Source organism: Lytechinus pictus, chromosome 17 (assembly GCF_037042905.1).
Source record: "Lytechinus pictus isolate F3 Inbred chromosome 17, Lp3.0, whole genome shotgun sequence".
NCBI lineage: Eukaryota > Metazoa > Echinodermata > Echinoidea > Temnopleuroida > Toxopneustidae > Lytechinus > Lytechinus pictus.
The window spans coordinates 3,847,492-3,874,107 of record NC_087261.1 but is presented as its reverse complement, the minus strand read 5'-3'; the positions used below and the strand labels follow the sequence as shown (position 1 = coordinate 3,874,107).

Sequence of the window (26,616 nt, the reverse complement as noted above, 5' to 3'; positions counted from 1 at the left end):
TAGACCAACTGGTTATTAGACAAAATAGTAATAGACGTACGAACTGGTGATTAGACGAAGTGATGATTGGACCAAATGGTTATTGGACAAAATGGTTTTAGACGAAATGTTGGTGGATGGAATGACATTAGACGTAATGAAATTAGACCATGTGGTGAGTGGACGAGTTGGCAAGTGGACGAATTTGCAATTTACCATTGGTGCGATTGGTGTATTTGGCAAATGTAGTTTTGCGTGATGATTTCCACCTGAAACCAGACGAAACTTTGAAAAGCAGTCCCTTATTTTGCATCATATTTCGATAAAATTAAATTCACGTTTTCTTTATTTTCCCCATTGAAATCAGCTCATATTTTGTATGAACTTTATAGTGGCGTTCAGGAACAATCCATGGCGTCAATCATCTCAGTCAGTAACACAATGTTCATCAGCTAATTTTAGTAAAAGTGGGTTTCATTTTGAAAAATACATTTCTGAGAATTGTTCCTTACAAGAGGGCTTAATTAAGGCTCAATGGCAGTACTGTACGTGTCGCTAACATGAAATGACTTGGCTTTATATTCACAAAGACTTCTGTTTTGTTTTGTTTTCTATTTGTGCACCAGACTGTCCTATGCTTCATCGGAGCGAACGAAATGCTCTTTCGTTTTATCCTTACAAAAATCTGAATCTGAATAGATACGTATTGACCCGTGTATTGACCATTGACGAATAAGCCATCATTGTATTGATCATAGTCTCCGTGATCAAACCCAAACTGACTGGAGGTACTGAGATTTGTTTAGCTTTTATGATACGAATACATTGATAAAGGCAAGCTTAGAACTGAGACTAGGTGGGGGTGCCACTTCCCCCATTTTTAGTGTACCCCATTTTTGTTTGGCCTGTTGATGTTGGATGCGGGAGAGATGACTCCAAAATATCTGCAGAAGAAGATATCGCATCTACGTAATAAGTAAAGGTTAATTCCTGTCCAGGAAAATAGTGAGGCCTATATTAACAAATGAATGCCTTTGAAGTTGAGGTATAGATGGCAAACATGGTGGGGGGGGGGGTGACACCAATGACACAAGTTTTAATTTAACGACACTTTCAACCTAGATTAGGAAAATCTTTATCTGGCAAAAAGAAAGAGAGGGTGGAGTGGGGAGGGACATGGGGTCTCGATTATCATTATTCTGACTAATAAACTAGGAACTGATTACCCCGGGGACTGATTATCACTGCCAGAATAAACTCTGTCTACCTAGCTCCAATCAGGGAATCTAACTAAACATCCCCTAATCTACCCATCTCTCTCTTAGGTGATCCCTCCACTATTTTGGAGATTCTCAGAAACGAATCAATTCCATCGATCTGAACAGATCAGTGAATCCAACCAGACAAAAAGATACAAACATGGTATAAGGGCTTGGAAATTTAAACTAAGCGAACCCGAGCGGACACGACAGGACAGTTGCAGTCTATGTCACTAGTATGGCAGATACTATAAGTACATCTTGTCTGTCTACATTATGTTTTTTGGTCGATTTCCAATCTATTGGAGATATTACTTTAGATCCATACCGGGGTAATTACAGGAAAACTTTATAAGGTAAGCAAAGTACATATAATATTTTCTATAACCATATAACCCTTGAAAGTTAAGCAATGACATAATGCTTGTGATACTAAAAATGATAATGGTGTTCTGCAAGTTAGCAGAGGTATCCGAAAACGAGAAACTGCATGGCAAAATGGTACCCTGAAAATGATTCGTGACCAGTGCAGCGTAACTCTGAATATATAATGTATAAATGTTTTCTTACATCGCACAAAATATCAGTTAAATTCAAAGATTGAGTTGCCACGTTTTGCCGAGTATGTAGCCTGCATTACAGAAATGGGACTTACCGTATGTATGACCTACATAGTCTGAACATGGAGCTACTTTTAGTAGCTCCATGTTCTGCACATATTTTTCTCGGGAATTCTGCTGGTATAATTTGATCTCAATGTGACAAGGATATGATTCTTTCCTATACAAACTGACATTAATTTGGAAAACATTCATACCACTTCACAGAGAATCAGACAATTTTCCCCATATGATCATGGTGATTTCATCTGATTCAACTATAAGCCGATATTTTTCGAAAGATATCAAATCGGAGATTCTTTCTTTCAAGTGTATAAAGATAGTGGTCAAGAATATAAAGCTATACCGTTGGTGGCATGCAGTGGCGTAATGGGGCAAAATTTGTGGAGGGGTGCAATATGAAATATTTGGGAAAATTTCCAAAAAGTTGCGAGCGAGCTGAACGAGCGAGAATTAGGTCCTCTTAAAAATGAAAAACGCAATTACTGATAGATTTTGACGTAATATTTAAGAAATTGTATTATATGAGCCCTTTTCCCCCTTCCCTTTCTTTCCCCCTTTTTTTATCGTGGAACTTTTGAGTCTCTCCCTTTTTTTTGGGGGGGGGGGGGAAGGCAAAGTTCCCCAAGGCCCCCATACATTTGCAGCTTTTCAACTTGTATTGGAATAAATCATTAGATTTAAAAATGCAAATTAGGAACATATGTCTCACGTTTCCAGTCTAGAAATGTCGGTCACCGCAATTTACAGTATATGAATCGAAGAACAAAGATAAAGTAATCTCTCAGCTTTGCAGATCATGATCTACTCAATCGGAGTGGACTTGTAGGTTGAATATTGCATTCTTTTGATGAACTTTCAACTGTTCAAGTCTGAGACTAAAAGGTCCCTAACCTTATCTTGTTATCAGGCCATTGTGACTTTGGGAGTCGCGAGGGAAGGAATGTTGTCTGTTACCATGGCAACCAAGCTGGAACGAGCGAGATAGGGTGTTATAAAAACGACTTCAGGACCGAGGAAATAAATTCACAATTCAAAATTAAAAATACACCAAATTCTAAATATTCGGGGAGTATCTTTCCAAGGTGTTTGATCAACATGATTTAAAGGACAAGTCCATCCCAACAGAAAGTTGATTTGAATAAAAGAGAAAAATCCAACAAGCATAACACTGAAAATTTCATCAAAATCGGATGTAAAATAAGAAAGTTATGACATTTTAAAGTTTTGCTTAATTTCACAAAAGTTATATGCACATCCTAGCTGGTATGCAAATGAGGAGACTATGACGTCATCCGCTCACTTTTTTTGTATTGTATTAGATGAAATATGAAATAATCTATTTTTCTCCTCATTGTCAAGTGATACAATGATTAATTCCTCCCTGAACATGTGGAATTAGCATTGTTTAATACTATATGGTTCTGTTAAGTTGGTCCTTATTGTCAAATCTATGAAAAATTGAATATTGTATACTAGTAATTCAAACAATAAAAAACAAAAGAAATAGTGAGTGATGGACATCATCGACTGACTCACCTAGTTGTGCATATCACTGTTTTGTGATAAATAAGCGAAACTTTAAAATGTCATTACTTTCTTATTTTACATCCGATTTTGATGAAATTTTCAGCACTATGCTAGTTTGATTTTTCTCAATTCATTCAAGTCAGTAATTTCCTGGGTTGGACTTGACCTTTAAACATAATATTGTGAAGGGTTCTTACCAACGTTTGTTTTGCTTTAATAGTTTTTGGAAGAACATACATATTGGGATGAAGAAGGCCGCGGTGGGTAATGACATTAAATATATTTTTCTGCATATGAAATATCAACTAAATTTTCGTTTGCTGCTATCATCAAGTTCCAATCCAAGGCCTCAACTCTATAGAATTATAATCTAAAGATTTTGTTAGTCTTGTATCATTTCTATCCAATTTATCCGCGGACTATCCGTTTTCCTGAACATGGCTTCCTGGAGAGGACATTGGTGATTCATTAACAAACTAGAAAGGGACATTTTCATTATCACTGTCACTTAATGTCAGGAAGTATTGTATAATACAGGTTGCAGAGGGTTAATACCGTTCATTTCTTTAAATCTCTTTCCATAATCAATGACAATTTTCAAGCTAGCACGATAAGTTTCTACTGATAAACCTTTAGATACAAGGCCGAACAGATTTCTTGAAATTACAGTTCATGACAATTATTAACTTAATTATTAACTTATCGACTTAATTATTAAAAACCCATAGGAGTAATGCCAAACATTTGTTTACAAATTATTAACTTCAACTCGAGCCATAGACATATCGAATTATCTTTGCACCACACACAGTGAACTATATTTCATCTTTTCGAAATTCTAACTTATATACTTACTTTCTTGCTTTACCTGCTGGGTTTGATTAATCATGTAGGAGGTCTACATTTCGATTTAGAATTGTATTCTACAGATACAGATATCATGTGACTCCATTACATAACATTTGAATTTCCGAATTGTATTTAAAACTTTTTGAGAAACCTAGATATAGTAACGACGATTTTTACTAAATAGATCAATTCTTGTTTGAAAATTTGATACACTTTAGTTGATGCCTGTAGTTCGATTTTGCACTGGCATGTCCCGTCAATCATAATTCTTTGTTTAATATGAAATACAAGCTGAAATTTGAAATTCTATATATCGCGGGTATGGCAACGCAACAGTTTTATATCAGTCACTACATATTCATGGTATGTATTATTCGAATAATTGAACAAGAATGACACAGTTGCTGGTTGGTCGATAATATTGTTTTATAACTGAGACATTGCTAAGACATAAAATTTAATGCCAGTTATATTTATAGAAGCCGGAAAATAGTAAGTTGTATTTCACTTTGCACCTCATAATTCACATACTGACTTCTGCAGAATGTCGGCTATACTGAATTGTTCTCTGAAATTTGTAACCATATTCGTAGAATGATCTAAACACACAGCTTTCAGGGCTAAAACGTCTAATGTTTGTTTTACGAGTTATGTAATAATTTCATAGTACATTTTGCTACCGGTATGTGTGAAAAGTAAAAAAAAAATATATAACAACGTAAACTATTATGGGAGTTTTAATGGTTTTAGCTTGGAAATATATTGCTCAACCAACAGACTATCAAGGTTTTCCGAATTTTGAATGAGTATGATTTGTATTGCAAAACTCAATCAATAGTTTAGAAGAATATTTCAACTGTTTGTATGTTCAATTCTCTTTGCAGATTCTTTCCGGAAGGATAAGGTCATTACGTAATCAATATCAACTATATTGTCTGGGGAATGTCTGATGCAGATGAATTTTTCGAACGATGCAACTACTATAACATAATAGACGTAATGATGGACAACGATTTGAGTTCGAATTCATAGAGGGTAAAAACATGAGTCTCATTTTTAATTCAGTTAAGAAAATTATTCTGCGATGACGTCATAAAGGTGTGTTGGGACGTGATAATGAGCCCATCCATGTGATAGCGTCATCGGCCCTGGAATCACCAAACGCCCGAGGGGCTAAACATTCAAGATAGCTTTGTGACAGTTGGGTCGACACCAGTGTCTACAGATAGAACAAGATAGCATTTCTGTGTCGTCCCAAGGCATAGAAGAGAAAAGGTTGTACGCGAAGAAATTCTGGCGTTCTGACCTCGGGAAGTTCTGAAAAATATTGACGACGGAGTTGTGCGCCCTTCTGTTTCGTCTTGTCGTCTGCTGGCAGATTTAACTTCTTTTGAAGACAGAAATACGCACGGGTAATGAGCTATATACGCCTACAATACTGGAAACCCAGCCGTATCTATCCTTTTATCAAGGTTTGGTTGTGTCATATCAATATTGATTGTTCGGCTTTGACTGGCGCACCCCACATGAGGCGGACAGTTTGAGGAAAATAGAGTACAAACAAAGTGTTAGGAAAATGACAGTGTAAGACATAAGTCGATAATTATCATGATAGCATTCGCGTGCACTGATAATAATTTCTGACACATTGCTCTTCGATGATCTCCGATATTTCTTCGGATACAGTACTACAGCTGATATTATTTCTGGAAGCTAGTGTTCACTTTCATGGCATCATTTGTTACGTATGGGGCCGTGGAAGGGAGCTGATGACAGTTCGGTGCTTTATAAGATTCACTTATGGCGTTTACGTTTGACGATTTGCTCCTTTCCGCCATTTTGATTGGAGATGTCGCGACAGGAAAGTCCTCCATTGTAACTCGATGTTCTGGCGAGAACTTTGATGATAAGCCCATCGTCACAACAGGTATGTTGGCTATCTAACGCATTATAATCAGGGGACGGGCCCGTGGCACGCCACATTTTTGACGAAAAACACCATCACCACCAGTCATAGCACACATTCACCAAAAGACCAAAGTCATTATCATCGTCATCATCATCATCATTATCATCATCGTCATCATCGTCATCATCATCATCATCGTCGTCATCATCATCGTCATCACCATCGTCGTCACCATCATCGTCATCAGTATTATCACCCCACCACCACCACAAACAAAATGATATTCATATATGTATTCAGATTGGTACTAAAGCACTGTCATAATAAACACCAGATACAAACAATTACGAAATCGTTACAGTACATAATGACATTATCAACACCTTAAACATCATTGCGTTATTATGATTTAAACTCACGACACCCATTTAGGGGGGGGGGGCATTTTCATGGTTTTGATTTTAAATCCTATTGCACAAGCGGAATCCATATACTACGATGAAGCTCATTTCGCAAAGTCACCAAAAATCGATATTTTTAAAACCTCTTTTATGTTTCTCCATTCGGGTACTTAATGTTGGATCACTGCGGGAATGTATTCAGACCTCATTCTCACGATTAAACTAATCAAGCGTAGTATTCTCTATACATTCATTTAACATAATGGCTTTCACGGTCTGTTATATAATAAGAATGAACACCATTTGCCATGTATTGTGTTTATTTGAAGAGACCGACCTCTGTTGTAAAATTGTGTAAGCTGTCATTATTTTTAAAGGGATGGTCCGGGCTGAAAGTATTTATAGCTTAATAAATAGAGTAGAATTCACTGAGCAAAATGCCAAAAATTTCATCAAAATCGGATAACAAATAACAAAGTTATTGATTTTTAAAGTTTAGCAATATTTGGGGAAAACAGTGGTCATGAATATTCATTAGGTGGGCTGATGATGTCACATCTCCACTTGTTCTTTTGTATTTTATTATATGAAATGAGGTTTATTCAAATTTTTTCCTCCAAGAAGTAGAAAAATTGGAATGACAACTGATTTAGTGCATTAGATATTTATTGATGCAACTTATTTCATTGTAAGGGAGACATATATTATTCACACAAGTATGAAATAATGAAAAAATTATGATTTTATGTAATACCATAAGAAAACGGAAAGTGGAGATGTGACATCATCAGCCCACCTAATGAATATTCATGACGACTGTTTTCACAAAATATTGCAAAACTTTAAACTTCAATAACTTTATTATTTGTTATCCGATTTTGATGAAATTTTCGGCATTTTGCTCAGTGAATTCTACTCTATGTATTAAGATATAAATATTTTCAGCCCGGACCATCCCTTTAAGTAGTAAAACTGCGTACCGACCAGTCATGATAATACTACTGCGATCAACCAAAGTCATACATTTTTTGAAACCCACCCCTATCTACATATTGCCATTTTACTAATTGTGTTGTTATAGATGATTTTTTTTGTTTCACTACAAGTTAGAAGTTTAATCACATGAGATGCTAGAAATTTGGATAATGCCAGGAAATTATATATCAAAAATAATTCTAATGCTCAGATGTTAATATTGGATGTGATCATATAGCCCAGGCATATCTTAATTTACATTAACTTTTCACACAATTCATCCAACTCGTATAATACAGTTCTAATATGACCTTGGAAAAGTCTGTTTGTATAACGCATAAATATTATGTACACTAAACCTAAATAGAAGTAGATTAGAATAGAATTACGCCATGTATACATTCGTCATACTGTTTTTTCTATTTGGATTCGCATATTCCTTTATTCAAGTGGTCGTCCTTTTGTTTGTTCATCTAGCCTCAGGAATTTTCAATAAACTCTGTTTGTTTGGTCGCCCTTTGGAACCACAGATTATTAAAGAATATTACAATGAGTGGTATCCAACATGTTGGGAGCGAGTCATTGTAATAGCGGTTGAAAATGATGAGGGGACAGTCGATGCCCGTATCAATATTTTGATCCTCGTGATTGAAATGAACTCAAACATAACAACATATTCTAATAGGGCTATCCATAAACACCGAGGTGTAAAACAGCCTTGAATATTTTCTCATACTTACCAAAGGTAAAACATGCGAGAGAGGACAATTTAAATGCCCTTGACACCATGATCATGATGATTAAAGACATGAATATACCCCGTCCATTATATTTCATATCTAATAAGATATGCAGATCTTGGCAAGAGTTAAAGGGATGGTCCGGGCTGAAAATATTTATATCTAAATAAATAGAGTAAAATTCACTGAGCAGAATGCTGAAAATTTCATAAAAATCGGATAACAAATAACGAAGTTATGGAATTTTAAAGTTTATCAATATTTTGTGAAAACAGTGATATGTACATGGCCATGAATATTCATAAGGTGGGCTGATGATGTCACATCCCCACTTTCCTTTTTCTTATGTTATTACATGAAATCATAAATGTTTCATTTTTTCATATATGTTTAAATGATGTCTCTCCATTATAGTAACAATAAGTTGCGGCAATAAATATCTAATGCACTTAATCGGTTGTCAATCAAATTGATTTACTTCTTGGTAGATTTTTTTGTATAAACCTAAATTCATATAATAAAATACAAAATAATAAGTGGGAATATGACATCATCAACCCACCTAATGAATATTCACAAAGACATGCCTAGAACTGTTTCACCGGAATAATGAAAATCTTTAAAATTCAATAACTTTGTTATTTGTTACCCGACTTTGATCAAATTTTCAGCATTTTGCTCTGTGAATTTTACTCTATTTATTGAGATATAAATATCTCCAGCCTGGATCATCCCTTAAAAAAAAAAAAAAAAACGGCACCCTTTCTTAACCCGACAATTTTCATCCGATATTTGTTTACATATTTATTTTAAGAATACAGGTGCCACTGGGAACTAATTGCTCTTAATAGACCTTGATTGTGTATTATCGTGTTATTCATAATAATCATGACGTCAGAATGATTTTATCTTGAAGGTGTTGACTTTAGCATAGCCAAGCTGACGTTAGGGGAGGCTACCAAAGTCCGCCTTCAACTGTGGGACACCACTGGCCAAGAGAGGTACCATGCCATCACCACACAGTACTACCGGAGGGCCATGGGCGTGGTCCTGGTCTATGACGTCACAAGGAAGGATTCGTTCGAACATTTGAAGGAGGTGTGGATTCCCATGGCGATAGAGGTAATATTTTACACCACTTCCCCCAAAATAACTAAGAATTCATAAAAACATAAAAAAATGAATAAATGAATAAATAAATAAATATATCAAGTAATAGATAAATAAATAAATAAATTTATTTTTAAATGAATTGATAGATAAATAAATAAAATAAGAATAATGCAAAATGAACAGGGAAAACATTTTTTCTCATTCAGTGTTTCGTGGTCACATTTTACGAATGAAAATGACCCGTCCTTTCTCCTTCACGCCCCGTGAGAGAGTGTTGAATAAATGAAGAAAAAAATAACATGGAAAAAGGAACAATCTCTTGCAATTTCATTTGGATTGGAATCTTTCTTTAACAAAAAAAATAGAAATTTACTCTTGTGATATACGTTACAAATTTGATGTGGTGGTACGGATACCACGGAGAAAGCTGCTCCATATAAGAAAATAATGCATTTTTTGTTATGTGAACATGAATGACTAGTGAATTGTATTTTATGGTAAAAATCAGAAGATTGCCTCCAATTTCTCAATTTCATCATTGAAAATGAACTTCAGTATATGCCTTATACCATGTTAACACCCGAGGAAATTATTATCAATTTACAGGTCATACAAATTGTTTCTATCTGATATTATAGTGACGCAGTAAAGATAACATACTTCCTTCTCTTGTTTGAATTACCACATACTTCCTAGATAGTTGTGTTTGAACGAGATAAATGCAGCGTTGTGCTTGACGTTCCTACCCCCTCCTGCGTACTCTGGTTGCAGGGGTCGGGTAGGATAGGGATGGGTGCAGAGAGGAATATCATTGAGAGAATAACTCTAAAGTTTAACCATCATGCGAATTAAAAAAAAAAGATAGTTGCCCGCCCCTGACTTGACTTCTTAAAATTATATATCACCATAACGATGAAGCATTATGTGGTACACATTCCCCTCTCATGTCAAATCTATATAAGATATGCCACCATTTTTTTTGCTTTCAAATCATGAGAACATGTTATGGGTCGTTTTTATACAGTCACGTAGACATGGTGGGAAATCTTTGAATGTCAAACACGTAACCTACATTCCTCGTGATAATACATTGCACCTCAAGTGCAAGTATCAAATGGTTTGGATGAAAGAGAACGGTGTACTCAGTCAGTACTCAAACCTTTTTAAGGGACCACTTAGTTTAAGTTTATTTCGTTGGTATAGATATGTATTTTATACCGTGTTTATTCCGCTCGATCTATACCAAATCAGATGATTGCAGAGAATATTCGAAACCAACTCTCTGATAATTGTAACAAACAATTAATATTCAAAATCATTAGCAAAAGAAAAGTGGGTTTGGGCGATCGCCAATGATAATTATCTGCCGAGGATGAAAGTATATGAATAATGGTGGAGTCGTTGAAATCCTAGCTATTCTCATGCAACTGAGAAGAGAAATTTTCAATAAAGAGCATTATCATCTCATCTGCTAGCCATGCCCTTTACCCCCCCCCCCCAAGTGACATAACAGACTTGCGATATCACAGTTAAAGGAGAATGAAACCCAAAATTGAATACCACATAATATCATTGATAAGTACATGACAATCAAAATGAATCCACTTATACCCCAATCTGATTTCCCAGTATCGAGTACCACCTCTTCAAAGTTGGGCTTCTTCAGGTTCGAAGTCTCTGAATGGAGATCGCCATTGTTGTGGGGTTCGTTCAAAATTGTGACGTCAGCGACGTAAAACTGCTCTCGGTAGTATCGGTACTTCCATGTGCATAACGCATAGCTAGCTATACGGGCTGAAACCGCCCCCAAGTTTGCATAATATAGATACTTTTTTACCAGAAATAAATAAAATATACACATAAAACACTTAGAAATAATATTAAAAAGCTATTGAAATTATTTTATGGATTAAAAACACAAATTGATGAGTTTTGATGAAATTTTTTACAAATTTATTTACGATATCCAAATTGGCAAATTTGACAAAGCTAAATTTGTACGTACTGTACGGACCGTCATGTACCCTGAACCGAGTGATCGTGTTATGTTGGAAGTTTGGTTATTTATCCCGTTTGAATATCGGGAAATTGTTGATTGTGTTATATTTCTATATATCTAACGTTGTTTATTATTTGTTACCGTCGATTTTGAATAAAACAAAACATATCGCGGACGCTTGTATTGAAATGGAAGGCCGAGAGCCTACGACTTCGAGCCACAAATAGATCTACTCGGCCGAAGAAATCGCTCAACGAGCAGAGCTAACTTAGAGGTAGTATAGAGTAGAGGCACGTCGGCGCACGATCAGCAGCAGCCACCCAATTTTTTTTTAGAGAGATTTCTGGCCTCAGCTTCTGTGGATCGTGAATTAGGTAAAAGCTAGCTGCATTTTTTCCCCTTTTCTGACCGATTTCAGCGGCCATACGCTTGGCAGTATACCATCCTGATCAGCATTGTTTTACGCTAGCAATCACAGGCGCTCGCCGGGGTTGGACCTATGGGTTGGACACTGAGTTGTACGTCGCTGACGTCACAACCCCCCACGGAGATATGGGGAGTATGAGCAAAATGGCGACCTCCACGGGTCTTTCGAATATCAAAATATTGATAACTTTGACTTGGCATATCATGGGAAATAGGAAACAGTTCTGCCTCATTTTAATTTTATTTTAATTAGTGAAGTGTAATTGGCTTATGACCAGATAATAAATCTATCCTTTCATTTTCCTTTAAGGACAACACCGATTGTTGGGGACAGGCGGGGAGGGAGTGGATAATGAAATATTCTCTCTCTAATTTCATTCAAAGTACTATTATTGGTCACAAGGCATTTAGAAATAAAGCCTTTTGAAAAACCATCACTCCTTTATTTTTGACATTGTTCATCTTGAAAATGAAAACAAATATATTTGCTATCCTATCTGCATTATTGAAATAAATTGTGCCACAATGACATGGGTACCGTTTCATAAAGACTTGTTATAATAACTAATGCACAATTTCTATCACAAATTTACAATCAGCCAATCAGATTAAAGGATTTCATTAGCTTTTAAATGTTATTGTTAACTTGTTATTGTAACACGTTTTATGAAACGGATCACTGATGACCAGAAATGAGGAACGTCTTGCAACAGTTAACATTCAATCTCACTTGCTGATATTTTGATCACGCAACTTTCGTATACAGAATGATTATCCGATTACTATATACTCTTGATTCACTTACAAGTCCATCCCAACAAAAAGTTTATTTTTTAAATAAAAAGAGAAAAATCCAACAAGCATAACACTGAAAAATAAGAAAGTTATGACATTTTAAGTTTCACTTGATTTACAAAATAGTTAAATGCACATCCTGGTCGGTATGCAAATGGGGAACTGATGACATCACTCACTCATTATTTCTTTTGTATTTTATTATATGAAATATGAAATATTCTAATTTTCTCCTCATTTTCCTGTGAAACAAAGTTTCATTTTGCCCTGAACATGTGGAATTACAATTGTTTAATATTTTATGGTTCAGTCAAGTTGGTCCATATTGCCAAATCTGTAAAAATTGAAATATTGAATCATTCAAACAATAAAAAACAAAAGAAACAATGAGGGACATCATCGATTCTCTCATTTGCATGTTACTAAATTGTGCATATAACTATTTTGTGAAAAATAAGCGAAACTTTTAAATGTCATAACTTTCTTATTTTTCATCTGATTTTGATCAAATTTTCAGCATTATGCTTCTCTGATTTTTCTCTATTGATTCAAATCAACATATTTCTGGGGTGGACTTGACCTTTAAATGTATTAAACAGTTTTGGTCATGAGTTCACATTGTATAAAGAGAGACTCTCAAAGTGTTTGGGATTTGTAATGTCCAAAGTAATCAGAAATAAAATTTAGTTTTAAGATAAAATCCACTGTACACAGAAACATGTGCATGTGACAACATAAAACAAAGGGGGGGGGGGTCGAAGAGCATCTGTCTGGAGAGCCTAGTCACTTGACTGAATTCCCTCCATGTTGACACGGCCTAGATCATGTAAATTGAATGCCCAATTCATGCTCTAAGGATTCAATACAGACTTTTGTTCTCAAATCTCCTAGAAATGGAGCTACACAATACATGCATCTCAAGAAAAGGGGAAGTGACTCCATACTTTTTCTGGAATCTGCCAGAAGCTACACTGTATACAACAATTAACCTTTGAAATCATAATACATGAAGTTCAGAACTTTGCAATCAATACGTGATGTAACAATATGACATTGCATTGCCTGTACACACAAGATCCTGTGACCAAACCTCGGGGGGCGGGGGGGACCCCAGATATTGGTGGTACAGGGATGTGCCACTTTGATGACCCCCTTTTTCAGACCTAATTATTTGTTCTCTAGATACTCAATGACAAAAACTTCACTCGCCCCGCCCCACTCGCAAGAACCCTGTTACAAAACATCTCAGTTCCCATGCCCTGCCAACATTGTCCAGCGTGAGCACCGCATGAGAGAGCTGCACACACGGTTATCTGTTATTGTAACAAGTTTTATGAAACGGATCACTGATGGCCAGAAATAAAGAACGTCTAGAAGAAAATATTTGCAACAGTTAACATTCAATCTCACTTGCTGATATTTTGATCACGCAACTTTCGTATACAGAATGATTATCCGATTACTATATACTATTGATTCACTTATACTGTAGGACAAGTCCTATAGGACAAGTCCATCCCAACAAAAAGTTTATTTTTAAATAAAAAGAGAAAAATCCAACAAGCATAACACTGAAAATTTCATCAAAATCGGATGAAAAATAAGAAAGTTATGACATTTTAAAGTTTCACTTGATTTACAAAATAGTTAAATGCACATCCTGGTCGGTATGCAAATGGGGGAACTGATGACATCACTCACTCATTATTTCTTTTGTATTTTATTACATGAAATATTCTAATTTTCTCCTCATTCTCCTGTGAAACAAAGTTTCATTTTGCCCTGGACATGTGGAATTACCATTATTTAATATTTTATGGTTCAGTCAAGTTGGTCCTTATTGCCAAATCTGTAAAAAATGAAATATTGAATCATTCAAACAATAAAAAACAAAAGAAACAGTGAGGGACATCATCGATTCTCTCATTTGCATGTGACTAAATTGTGCATATAACTATTTTGTGAAAAATAAGCGAAACTTTAAAATGTCATAACTTTCTTATTTTTCATCTGATTTTGATCAAATTTTCAGCATTATGCTTCTCTGATTTTTCTCTATTGATTCAAATCAACATATTTCTGGGGTGGACTTGACCTTTAAAGGTATTACACAGTTTTGGTCATGAGTTCACATTGTATAAAGAGAGACTCTCAAAGTGTTTGGGATTTGTAATGTCCAAAGTAATCAGAAATAAAATTTAGTTTTAAGATAAAATCCACTGTACACAGAAACATGTGCATGTGACAACATAAAACAAAGGGGGGGGGGTCGAAGAGCATCTGTCTGGAGCGCCTAGTCACTTGACTGAATTCCCTCCAAGTTGACACGCCCTAGATCATGCAAATTGAATGCCCAATTCATGCTCTAAGGATTCAATACAGACTTTTGTTCTCAAATCTCCTAGAAATGTAGCCACACAATACATGCAGCTCCAGAAAAGGGGAAGTGACTCCATAATTTTTCTGGAATCTGCCAGAAGCTACACTGTATACAACATTCAACTTTTGAAATCATAATACATGAAGTTCAAAACTTTGCAATCAATACGTGATGTAACAATATGACATTGCATTGCATGTACACACAAGATCCTGTGACCAAACCTCGGGGGGGGGGGGGACCCCAGATATTGGTGGTACAGGGATGTGCCACTTTGATGACCCCCTTTTTCAGACCTAATTATTTGTTCTCTAGATACTCAATGACAAAAATTTCATTCGCCCGCCCCACTCGCAAGAACCCTGTTACAAAACATCTCAGTTCCCATGCTCTGCCAAAATTGTCCAGCGTGAGCACCGCATGAGAGAGCTGCACACACGGTTATCTGTTATTGTAACAAGTTTTATGAAACGGTCAAACGGATCACTGATGGCCAGAGATAAGGAACGTCTAGAAGAAAACATTTGCAACAGTTAACATTCAATCTCACTTGCTGATATTTTGATTACGCAACTTTCGTATACAGAATGATTATCCGATTACTATATATACTCTTGATTCACTTATAGGACAAGTCCATCCAACAAAAAGTTTATTTTTTAAATAAAAAGAGAAAAATCCAACAAGCATAACACTGAAAATTTCATCAAAATCGGATGAAAAATAAGAAAGTTATGACATTTTAAAGTTTCGATTAATTTCACAGAAGAGTTACATGTATATGCACATCCTGATCAGTATGCAAATGAGGAGACTGATGACGTCATCCACTCGCTATTTCTTTTGTATTTTATTATATGAAATATGAAATTTTCTCATTTTCTCCTCATTGTCAAGTGAAACAACAATTAATTCCTCCTTGAACATGTGAAATAAGGATTGTTTAATTCTATAACTATATGGTTTAGTCAAGTTGGTCCTTATCTAATCGTCAAATCTGTAAGAAATGAAATATTGTATAATTCAAACAATACAAAACAAAATAAAAAAGTGAATGAGGGACATCATCGACTGTCTAATTTGCATGTCACTGAGTTGTGCATATAACTGTTTTGTGAAGAATAAGCGAAACTTTAAAATGTCTTCGCTATTTATTCATATCCGATTTTGATGAAATTTCAGCGTTATGCTAGTTTGATTTTTCTCTATTTTCAAAATTGTTCTGGGGTGGACTTGACCTTTAATACAATGTTAATGCTGTAACTTTTCTCTCTTTAGAATGCTGACCCGGAAGCTGTTTGGATGTTACTAGGAAACAAAGTTGACCTTGCTGATTGGCGTGAAGTCAGCATAGAAACTGGCCATGAGGTAAGCACCCTTGTCCTGCACGCGCGTTTCCGTTTTACACCCTGGCGAAGGCATTTTCCGCAAAAATAGCCACAAAGCGACTAGTGAAGAGTCTACACACGTCGCTGGTTGCAGCGTGCGACACAGGCGAGTCCCACACCACCGCATGCAATCTGCACAGTTACTGATCAGAGCATAGAGTTCCTCGGCACTTCATGTACAGAGAGCAGTCATATGAGTGAAATCCGAACATGCTTTTGCAGTTACGTTTTTTTTATGAATAGTTATGAAAAAGTTTTTTTTTCTAAATATAAATTATTAACTAAATGAATAGAATGACAGACAAAATAAAAATAAACAGATACATAATAGAAAGAAAATTGAAGTTTGATGGATTGATACACTTAGATGCCGAAAGATAGATATAGAAGACTGATAAATAGATAGAGACATATATAGATAGATAGATAGATAGATAGATAGATAAATAGATAGATAGAAGTAGAGAGAGAGAGAGAAAGACAGAGAGATGGATAGATAGATAGATAGATAGATAGATAGATAGATAGATAGATAGATAGATAGATAGATAGATAGATAAGAACTTGAGAGATGGAGAGATGTTATAGATAGATAGATAGATATAGATAGATAGATAGATATATGGACGGATAAAGAAAAATAGAGAGAGAAAAAAAAAGACAGACAGATGGATAGATAGAGAGAGAAAGAGAGAGAGAGATAGAGAATCTGAGAGATAGATAGATGTTAGATAGATAGATAAAGAATGAGAGAGACAGAGAAGATAGACAAATTAACAGATAAATAGAAACCGTAGTTACATGTAGCTAGATAAATTGATATATAGAGAGAAATAGAGAAAGACAGACAGATGGATAGATAGATAGAGGGGGGAGAGAGAGATAGAGAATTTGAGAGATAGGTACATGTTAGATAGATAGATAGATAGATAGATAGATAGATAGATAGATAGATAGATAGATAGATAGATAGATAAAGAATGAGAGAGACAGAGAAGATAGATAAATTAACATATATATATATACTGTAGTTACATAGATAGATAAATATAGATAGAAGATAGATAGATATATAGATAGATAGATAGATAGATAGATAGATAGATAAATAGATAGATAGAAGTAGAGAGAGAGAGAGAAAGACAGAGAGATGGATAGATAGATAGATAGATAAGAACTTGAGAGATGGAGAGATGTTATAGATAGATAGATATAGATATAGATAGATAGATAGATATATGGACGGATAAAGAAAAATAGAGAGAGAAAAAAAAGACAGACAGATGGATAGATAGAGAGAGAAAGAGAGAGAGAGATAGAGAATCTGAGAGATAGATAGATGTTAGATAGATAGATAAAGAATGAGAGAGACAGAGAAGATAGACAAATTAACAGATAAATAGAAACCGTAGTTACATAGATAGCTAGATAAATTGATAGATAGAGAGAAATAGAGAAAGACAGACAGATGGATAGATAGATAGAGGGGGGAGAGAGAGATAGAGAATTTGAGAGATAGGTACATGTTAGATAGATAGATAGATAGATAGATAGATAGATAGATAGATAGATAGATAGATAAAGAATGAGAGAGACAGAGAAGATAGATAAATTAACATATATATATATATACTGTAGTTACATAGATAGATAGATAAATATAGATAGAAGATAGATAGATATATAGATAGATAGATAGATAGATAGATATATAGATAGATAGATAGATAGATAGATAGATAGATAGATAGATTGATAGATAGATAGATAGATAGATATATAGATAGATAGATAGATATATAATTTGAGAGATAGATCATAGATACATAGACGGATAGAGAGAAAAAGACAGACAGATGGATAGATATATATAGAGAGAGAATTTGAGAGACAGACAGACAGATGGATAGAGAGAATTCGAGAGATAGATAGACGGATAGAGAGAAACAGAGAGAGAGAAAAAGATAGACAGATGGATAGATAGAGAGAATTTGAGATATATATATATATATATATATATGCATTGGATTTTATTGCAATAAAAACTATCAAAATACAATCACAAGCAGTCAAAGACTGAAATAAGTGAATGTTTACATACAAATAGAAACATAACAAAATATAAAGTAAACATTATAAATGAATATCAAATACAATACAAATTCATACAGATAAAAAAGAAATGTATCATAAATAAATACAAAAGGCCAAAAGTAAAGTGTCACCAAAGAAGAAAAAAGCGGAATGAAAGATTAAGAAGAAAGAGGTGAGAAAAGGGAAAGAAATTGGGATAAGACAAAGAGAAGGGAAAGCAAGAGGTGGAATTTGAAAGAGAATAGGAGGCAACCTTCGGAAAAAAAACTCATTATGCAATACAAGACATTTAACAATGGTAACAAGTAAATAAAGTAGTAATTGAATCAAATCGAGCACAAAAAAGGGAAAAGTAGAGAGGAAATAGACTCCCGAAGGAAGTCGAAGGAGTGTTGATATTGCACATGAGTATATAGATTAACAGATGGATAGAGAGAAATAAAAGAGAGACAGATGGATAGATAGAGAATTTGAGAGATAGATGTTAGATGGATAGATAGATAGACAGATAGATAGGTAGATAGAGAATGAGAGAGACAGAGTAGATAGACAAATTAACAGATAGATATATCATGTAGTACCATAGATTGATTTATAACATAGATAGTGGATAGACAGATATGATAGATATAAGGATAGATATAATTTTTATGAAAAAAAGTAATTATGTGTTTTATTTTTCAATATTTTAGCTATTATTCGTTTTCATTCATATAAACGATCATGTGCGATAAAGTAAAAAAAATCATGAAGCCAACGTATATAGTTCAGCGGAACAACCAAAATACAGAGACTGAAGCTTTTGGTCTGCTGCATTTGCACGTATATGTTCTGCGGATATCTTCGGTGCGGACTTTTGGATCGCGCGCCCAGCTGATTATGTAAACAAACGTAGACGTAGACTCTTCACTAGTCGCTTTGTGGCTATTTTTCCGGAAAATGCCTTCGCCAGGGTGTAAAACGGAAACGCGCGTCCTGCACCGCATACATTCGTAATTCCGAAGCTTCGCTTTTCCGAAGGTTCGTTATTCCGAAGGTTCGTATTTCCGAAGGTTCGTAATTCCGAAGGTTCGTTAGTCCAACAAAGGAATGGAGGTTCGTATTTCCGAAGGTTCGTTAGTCCGAAAACGAAATGATTAACGAACCTGATTTCGTTTTCGGACTAACGAACCTTCGGAACAACGAACCTTATTTCGTTTTCGGATTAACGAACCTTCGGAACAACGAACCTTATTTAGTTTTCGGATTAACGAACCTTCGGAACATCGAATCTTATTTCGGTTTCGGATTATCGAACCTTCGGAATAACGCCACAAATGTTCGGATTAACGAACCTTCGGAACAACGAACCTTATTTCGTTTTCGGATTAACGAACCTTCGGAACAACGAACCTTATTTCGTTTTCGGATTAACGAACCTTCGGAACATCGAATCTTATTTCGGTTTCGGATTATCGAACCTTCGGAATAACGCCACAAATGTTCGGATTAACGAACCCTTTTACGTTTTCGGATTAACGAACATCGAGGTATAGGCAATTTACGTGTTTCGGAATTACGAACCTTCGGAATAAAGAACCTTCGGAATAACGAACCTTTGGAATTACGAAGTGTAACCGTCCTGCACCACCACCATGTTCACCCCTCACCTCGCCCCCGCCCCATGGCACAGGCACCGCCTCTATAAACTGTGATTGTGTAATGCATCGGAACGGGAGGAGTGATGGAGGGGGGGGGATATACCATTCTTTACAAAGTGATCGCACCAGCAATCTGCATAATCATGTAGGTTTACTTTACATTGCTTAAGTTACCCCCTTTTCTGCATTCAACATATAACTTTGTTAAAACAATTTTCTGTACATGTTATCAAAGCGATCTGATTTCAGTTTTGGAACAGCGAAAAAAATTGTTATTCTAGAAAACCGATAAACTACATAATAAGACCACCGTTTTGAATATCATACAACACCGTTTACTACATGAACTTAACAATACTGTTGTTTAGTTGAAATGCTATATTAATTGACGATTAAAATATAAAAATTTCAATTTGTTGTTTAAGATTCTAAATACTTGTAAAAACTATTAAACAACTACTGCAAAGTTAATAACAGCTTTCTTAAAAATGTTAAACAACGTTTTTACTGAGGATATTTTACTTTTCAAGCGTTGCCTGAAAACAACGTAGATGGGGTGGTATAAGAATGGTGGAAGAAAAAATATTGACCTTAAACTTACCACAACACTCTCATCGTCAATCTCTTCTTTCTGCATACATTTCTAACAAAACCATGAACGCAAGTAAGATTATCAATCTCATTAAACATTATGTAGTAAAGTCCCTGCTTGAAAGAACATATCGTGTCCGCAACAATATGTTCACAGTGTGGAACACAATGTGATATTTTTTTTCCTTCACAATATTGAATTTGAACCTTTTTAATAATGTGAATCACATATTCACATAGTCCACTCTGTGAACACACTTGCCCGAATTCTGACATGTCTGAAGTTTGGTTTAACTTAGACCACGGTCTAACTCTGTGTTAAAATTATGGGGAGCAAAACATTCAAAAAATCTGTTTAAATTGTTTTTCTCTCTGTTTACTTTTTTGTTTCCCGTTGCTTTCATATTAAACAAAAAATACTTCAGTTATCATTCTCCGACAATTATGAACAATTTGGGTGTCAGATGAGTTAATGAATTGGATGTGAACTGTTAGGGATTTGTGCCCCCAATTGGCTCTCCATAGTTTTAATAACAACTTTAAACCAGGGTCTAATTTAAACCCGAGTTCAGAATACGGGCCACTGTAAACAATCACCATGTTACACTGTTAAATTTGAGTATTATTTTGTAATTGGTCCCGTCGTCTTCTTGTTGACATCCATTCATATTCCTAACACTATTCTCATGATACCTATATCTATTAGTAGGGAGTTTTCGCTACGCAACGGACGGAGGATTCAATAACATATTAAAAGTATTGAAAATACATTGAATACAATTAACAAAGAACATCTTGGAGGTCTTTGTCGAAAATTACTGGACCCCCCAAAATAACTGCAGTTTCGTCCATAGTTTCGGAGCTGACGAAAAATTGCGAATGCGTCGTTTGTGCAGAGTCAAGGACCAAAACTGATGTTTGATTCGTCAATTTTCGACAAAGACTTCTTGGTAATTCTTTGTCATGAAGGGCATTTGACAATATATTTACTCTCTTCGTGAATCCTCCGCCCGTCTCTCAGCAAAAAACCCTATTGCCCGAGAGTTAACGCAATTCATGCTGATATGTTTCTCTTTAGCTTGCTGTGTGCCTCGGATGTCCTTATCTCGAAGTCAGCGCTCGAGAGAATCATCTTGTCTTTGACGCGTTTCGTATTCTTGCCAACCAAATCCTGAAATATACGGTAAATCTATACAACATTTAAACCACTTCAATGTATTCAATGTAAAAAAAAATGTAGCTGATGGCCAATGATTTGTATGACCTGGAACGCCGCTTGCCTTTATGGGTCACATGTAAACTCACCTGGCATTCAAACACGGGGGGAGGGGGCTATAATTCTTTACCGATGGAGATTTTGACATGGGATAGAAGGGCCCTTTCAACTTGGCAACATTTTCACAAAGAAAGGTGTAAACCTGGTTACAAATTGTGTTATTAGTAAACGAAAATACACGTGAAAAACTATCAATAGTCCCCAACAGAAAAGGATGAGAAGTTACCCTTCACTAGTACGCAATTTGGATATGTAGAGTGGGTTTTTATGGATATATGTTCAGCTATATTCATCATAACTCTCTCTAATGATGATTCAGCTATCTAATTTCATATTCACTCCATTTTTTTTCAGTACCCTAAGCTGAATCCATGCGTTAGCCCCAACGCAAAGACTATCAAACTGGAAAAGGAACATGACAAGTCGGGCTGTTGTAGATGATAAAACAATCACCATCGATTCTCAACGTTGATCGTAGAAGATGTCGAAAATAAAACATGAATGGATAAACAGTCGGTTCATCGGTCGTCGTCTTGACGTGGTGGTCGAGCCACCCGTCGTCGGATGTCATATACGATGTACTTCTATGCGAGCTATTCGAACGGCAACAAAATCACTTTCGACAGTTTTCAGGGTTTCGATGTCAGTCTTTCTCTGATGGCATGAGCGTCCAAGACTATCAGGAGACTTTGAGAGAACTTAAGCAGGAGGCCAAATTGTCGGGATCAACCTAAGCGAGAGCAATTTATTTAACAATAACCGTCATCTTAGCTCGTGCCATTTGAGGATGGTTTTACAGCTACATTTCGCACCGCAAAGCAGAATGAATTCAAGAGTACAGTAAATTTATTGAAAATAAAAGTTAAATTACAATTAACAACAGTACAGTACTGAGATGTCTTTGTCAAAATTGACGAACCGCAACAGCATATCGTCCTAAGTTTCCCAGCTGACGAAAAATTGCAAATATGTCATTTGTCCAGAGTCCAAGACGAAACTGCTGTTTTGATTCACAAATTTTCGGCAAAGACCTCTTGGTTGCTCATTGTTATGACGGATATTTGACAATAGATTTTCTACGTTCTTGAAAGCGTTCTGCGTCGCGGTGTAAAAATTCTGTATTGTTGCAGAGCATGAGATGCTCTTGAACTTAATTACGAGCTTTCAAATACCGTGTTTACACAGTGACTCGGCTCGGGGGTTCGACACGCGAGCCGTGCTCAACAGGGCAATTTTATGCTGTGTAAACGCGATCACTGAGTACCGCGAGCCGTGTCGGACACGGCTTTTTGATCCGCCAAAATCGTAGATTTCAACTCACGAGCCGAGTCATACTTGCCTATTTTTTTTCGTGTGTAAACAGAAAGCCGTGTCGAACCCGCATTACCTAGGTCAAACATGGCATATCCGTATAGTCTATTCTACTATCGAACTCGCCTCTTTTGTTTCAGTATAAACGCGATCTCAGTTGCCGTCTTCGCAGTGGTCGACCCTGCTTGGGGATTCAACACTCAAGCCGATTTGTGTGTAAACACGATATAGAAATGGCAGAGGGTAGTTGGTATAGTTGACTTCAGGAAATGGTGATCTATACCCAAACTTTTTATTCTCGAACACGCTGGCGTGTCGCATCATGGATTGAACGAATTTCATAACTGTATATTTTACATAATGTATTAATAGAGATATATTAAATCTTAAAAGACGAAGTTAAAGTCGTCATCGTCTCTATGGAATTAGAGAGAATGAGATACCAAGTAGTAGTGCTTATCAGTAGCCAAGTGTGTTAAGTCTTGTGCCTTTTTGACAGTTGACGCATATCGGACAACTGTCTATTTTCTATGACCATGATGCTACCCTTGTCCTAATAAATAAACTCAACTGATGATGCAATGTTTAAACAATATTCTTTTATAATTCCCATGCAATAATACTGGGTCTGCTACAATAAAGTGTTAACTTTGCTTCCTCGTTATGGTTGTTGTTTTTAATTATTTTTAAAAGCCATATTACGACTGAAATTGTTTTTATTGCCTCCCAATGTTATGGCTAAAATAATTTTCTTTGACAAATCGATCCATTGTTTCAGCCTTGATGTGAGAAATAATTGATATAGAAAACATTTGATTTGCATATATTTGAATACTTTTTTTTTATAACGCAACGTTCGCGTACAATACCTATTTTTGGTTCTTCGTTACTTGTTATTCCTTTTTTTTTGGCAATTTCATGCCAATTCATGCCTTTTATAGACATTCTCTGAAATACAAAGAACTTTTAATGCATTTTAAAATAATTTTTCGTCATAGTATGTTTTTAACATGAAATGTGATTCAGGTAACATACACCATGTACATCGATACAAGTAAATTTTAAATTCGTCTATTGCCAACTCGTCCACTCACCACATGGCCTACCTTCATTTGGTCTAATGCCATTTCGTCCATCAATGTTTCGTCTAACAACCATTTGGTCCAATCATCACTTCGTCTAATTACCAGTTCGTATATGACACTTCGTCTCGTAACCAGTTGGTTTAATATTCGTTTTGTTTTCATTCATTTTGCCCAATAAACACTTAGTCTATTAAGACCGACTGGCTATTGGACTAACTGGTTATTAGACAAAATGGTGAGTGGACGAAATGGCAATTAGACCATGTTGAAATTGGACGAACTGATGGTAGACCAAATGATAGTAGACGACTTGGCAATTGGACGAATCGGCGTTGGACCAAATAAAAATAAACCCTGTCACTTGGTCTAATGCACAGATGGCCTAATTTCCACTTTATCTACTTAGTTGGTTTTTACACTCTGTCAAATGAATTTTATTTTTATTTGTTTATCCCAATTAACACGTAGTCCAATTAGACCAATTGGTATATGGACTAAATGTCTATCTGGCCAACTGGTTATTAGACGAAATGATGAATGGACAAAATCGCAATTAGACCATGTGGATAGTGGATGAACTGATGGTAGACCAAATGATAGTAGACGAGATGGCAATTGGACGAATTGGCATTAAACCAATTGAAAATAAACCTCGCTACATTCCAGCTTCTATACTAACTTTTCACACATTTTTGAGTGTGTATTATTGATTTATTTTTGACCAATGATGGTTCATCAATTTAGGCTAATCAGTAATTTCATATTTTGATTTTAAAAAATGATCTGTTTGTGAAAAGACAATTTTCGCTCTCTGATATGCGTTGTCTTTATCTTTAACGAAAATGTTCGGAGTTTAATAAATAATGTACAATACCTGACAATTTTTATCGGCCACTCTATGTTCTATTCTCCATCATTTATTTATTCGCTCCTAATTAAAACAAGTCCCCGATTCGTCTTTCGTCGGTGTAGTCCGTGAGACGTCCGTAAATTTCACTGAGAAATATGCTCATAGCAAAACAAGCTCAAGAACTTCAGTTTATAACAACTGTCAGTGGAAAATCAGTGATAAATCAGTTCGCGAAACACTCCCCACTGGTTACGACGACGATGATGACGACGACGATGATGAAGATGACGATGATGGCAAAGATGATGACGATAGTGATGATGATGATGGCAAAGATGATGACGATGGTGATTGGAATAATAATGATGATTATGATGATGAAGATGAAGATGATGGTGATGGAAATAATGCTGCTGCTGCTGATGATGATGATGATGGTGATGATGATGACAATGATTATGATGCAATCTTCATAGTCCCTTGCTCACACGTTTTGCACCTTCCTGTCCAATAGCAATCTGGACAACACAACGAAACAAATGATCCAGGAAAAAATGTCATATTTCTGGTTATGTAAGCAGCTTTTAATACTTCTTGAGGCAAAGTTTTATTATTGTAATTACTATCTTACTGTGATTTTACCCACCAGGACCAAGATGCAAAACAGTAATTATATCTCTGATTTTGCAAAGCTTTTGGAATATGTGTGAATAAATGAATAAACAAATGAAGTCAGGATAGATACGATATTTGTATAGTACGCGTTGGATATCTGGATATGTATACATTTATATGCATTCACACGATTGTCCAACATAAGCGTAGTAAGACATCTTAGCGCGTTGGTTTCTCTCATCATAATGATGTATCAAGATCAATTTTGTTATTCTAACGCTTGACCTTTGTTTTGATATTTAGAAATATTACTTATTTTCTCAAGTCTGATTAAAGTTTCGCCACAAAAAATGGCTCCATATACCACCCATATGATGATGAGACCGTTTTTTACTTACACATTCAATGAACAATATCACTTTCCCCCACCGACCTACAGGTTCATACTTTCCCGGCATAGCAGATCGATGTTTACCGTAGAACGAAATGAAAATGCATGACTGGCAATGCCAGAAGTATTTACAGCCTCTTTACTTAACATGTCATTCATTTACAACCGCGATACCATAATTTGGCGCATGCACTTTTTTTGTTAACATTTGTATTATTTATTTTAGGGGCACTTTGTTGTTTGATCGTTTGGGTATTAATTAGTCAAGAAGAGAGATCCATACACGCCCTAATACATGTTATAAGCGAAGAAAAATACGAGTTTTGCTTTTCTTGTCAAATTTAAATTTTATCCTAAAAAATAGATGATGGATTTGCAATGGAAATCTATGAGGGTCTTA

At 35.6% G+C, this 26,616-nt stretch overlaps 1 protein-coding gene across 1 annotated transcript; it reads left to right on the top strand.

The window, feature by feature from the left end:
* Positions 1 to 1,180: 1,180 nt before the first annotated feature.
* On the top strand, positions 1,181 to 26,194 carry LOC129280805 (ras-related protein Rab-13-like). Its single transcript, XM_064111911.1, has 6 exons — positions 1,181 to 1,594; positions 5,122 to 6,164; positions 9,179 to 9,384; positions 16,254 to 16,343; positions 21,767 to 21,871; positions 22,319 to 26,194. The coding sequence occupies exons 2-6, from the start codon at positions 6,038 to 6,040 to the stop codon at positions 22,403 to 22,405; spliced, it is 615 nt and encodes a 204-aa protein (XP_063967981.1). The 5' UTR covers positions 1,181 to 1,594; positions 5,122 to 6,037; the 3' UTR covers positions 22,406 to 26,194.
* The last annotated feature ends 422 nt before the right edge of the window (positions 26,195 to 26,616 follow it).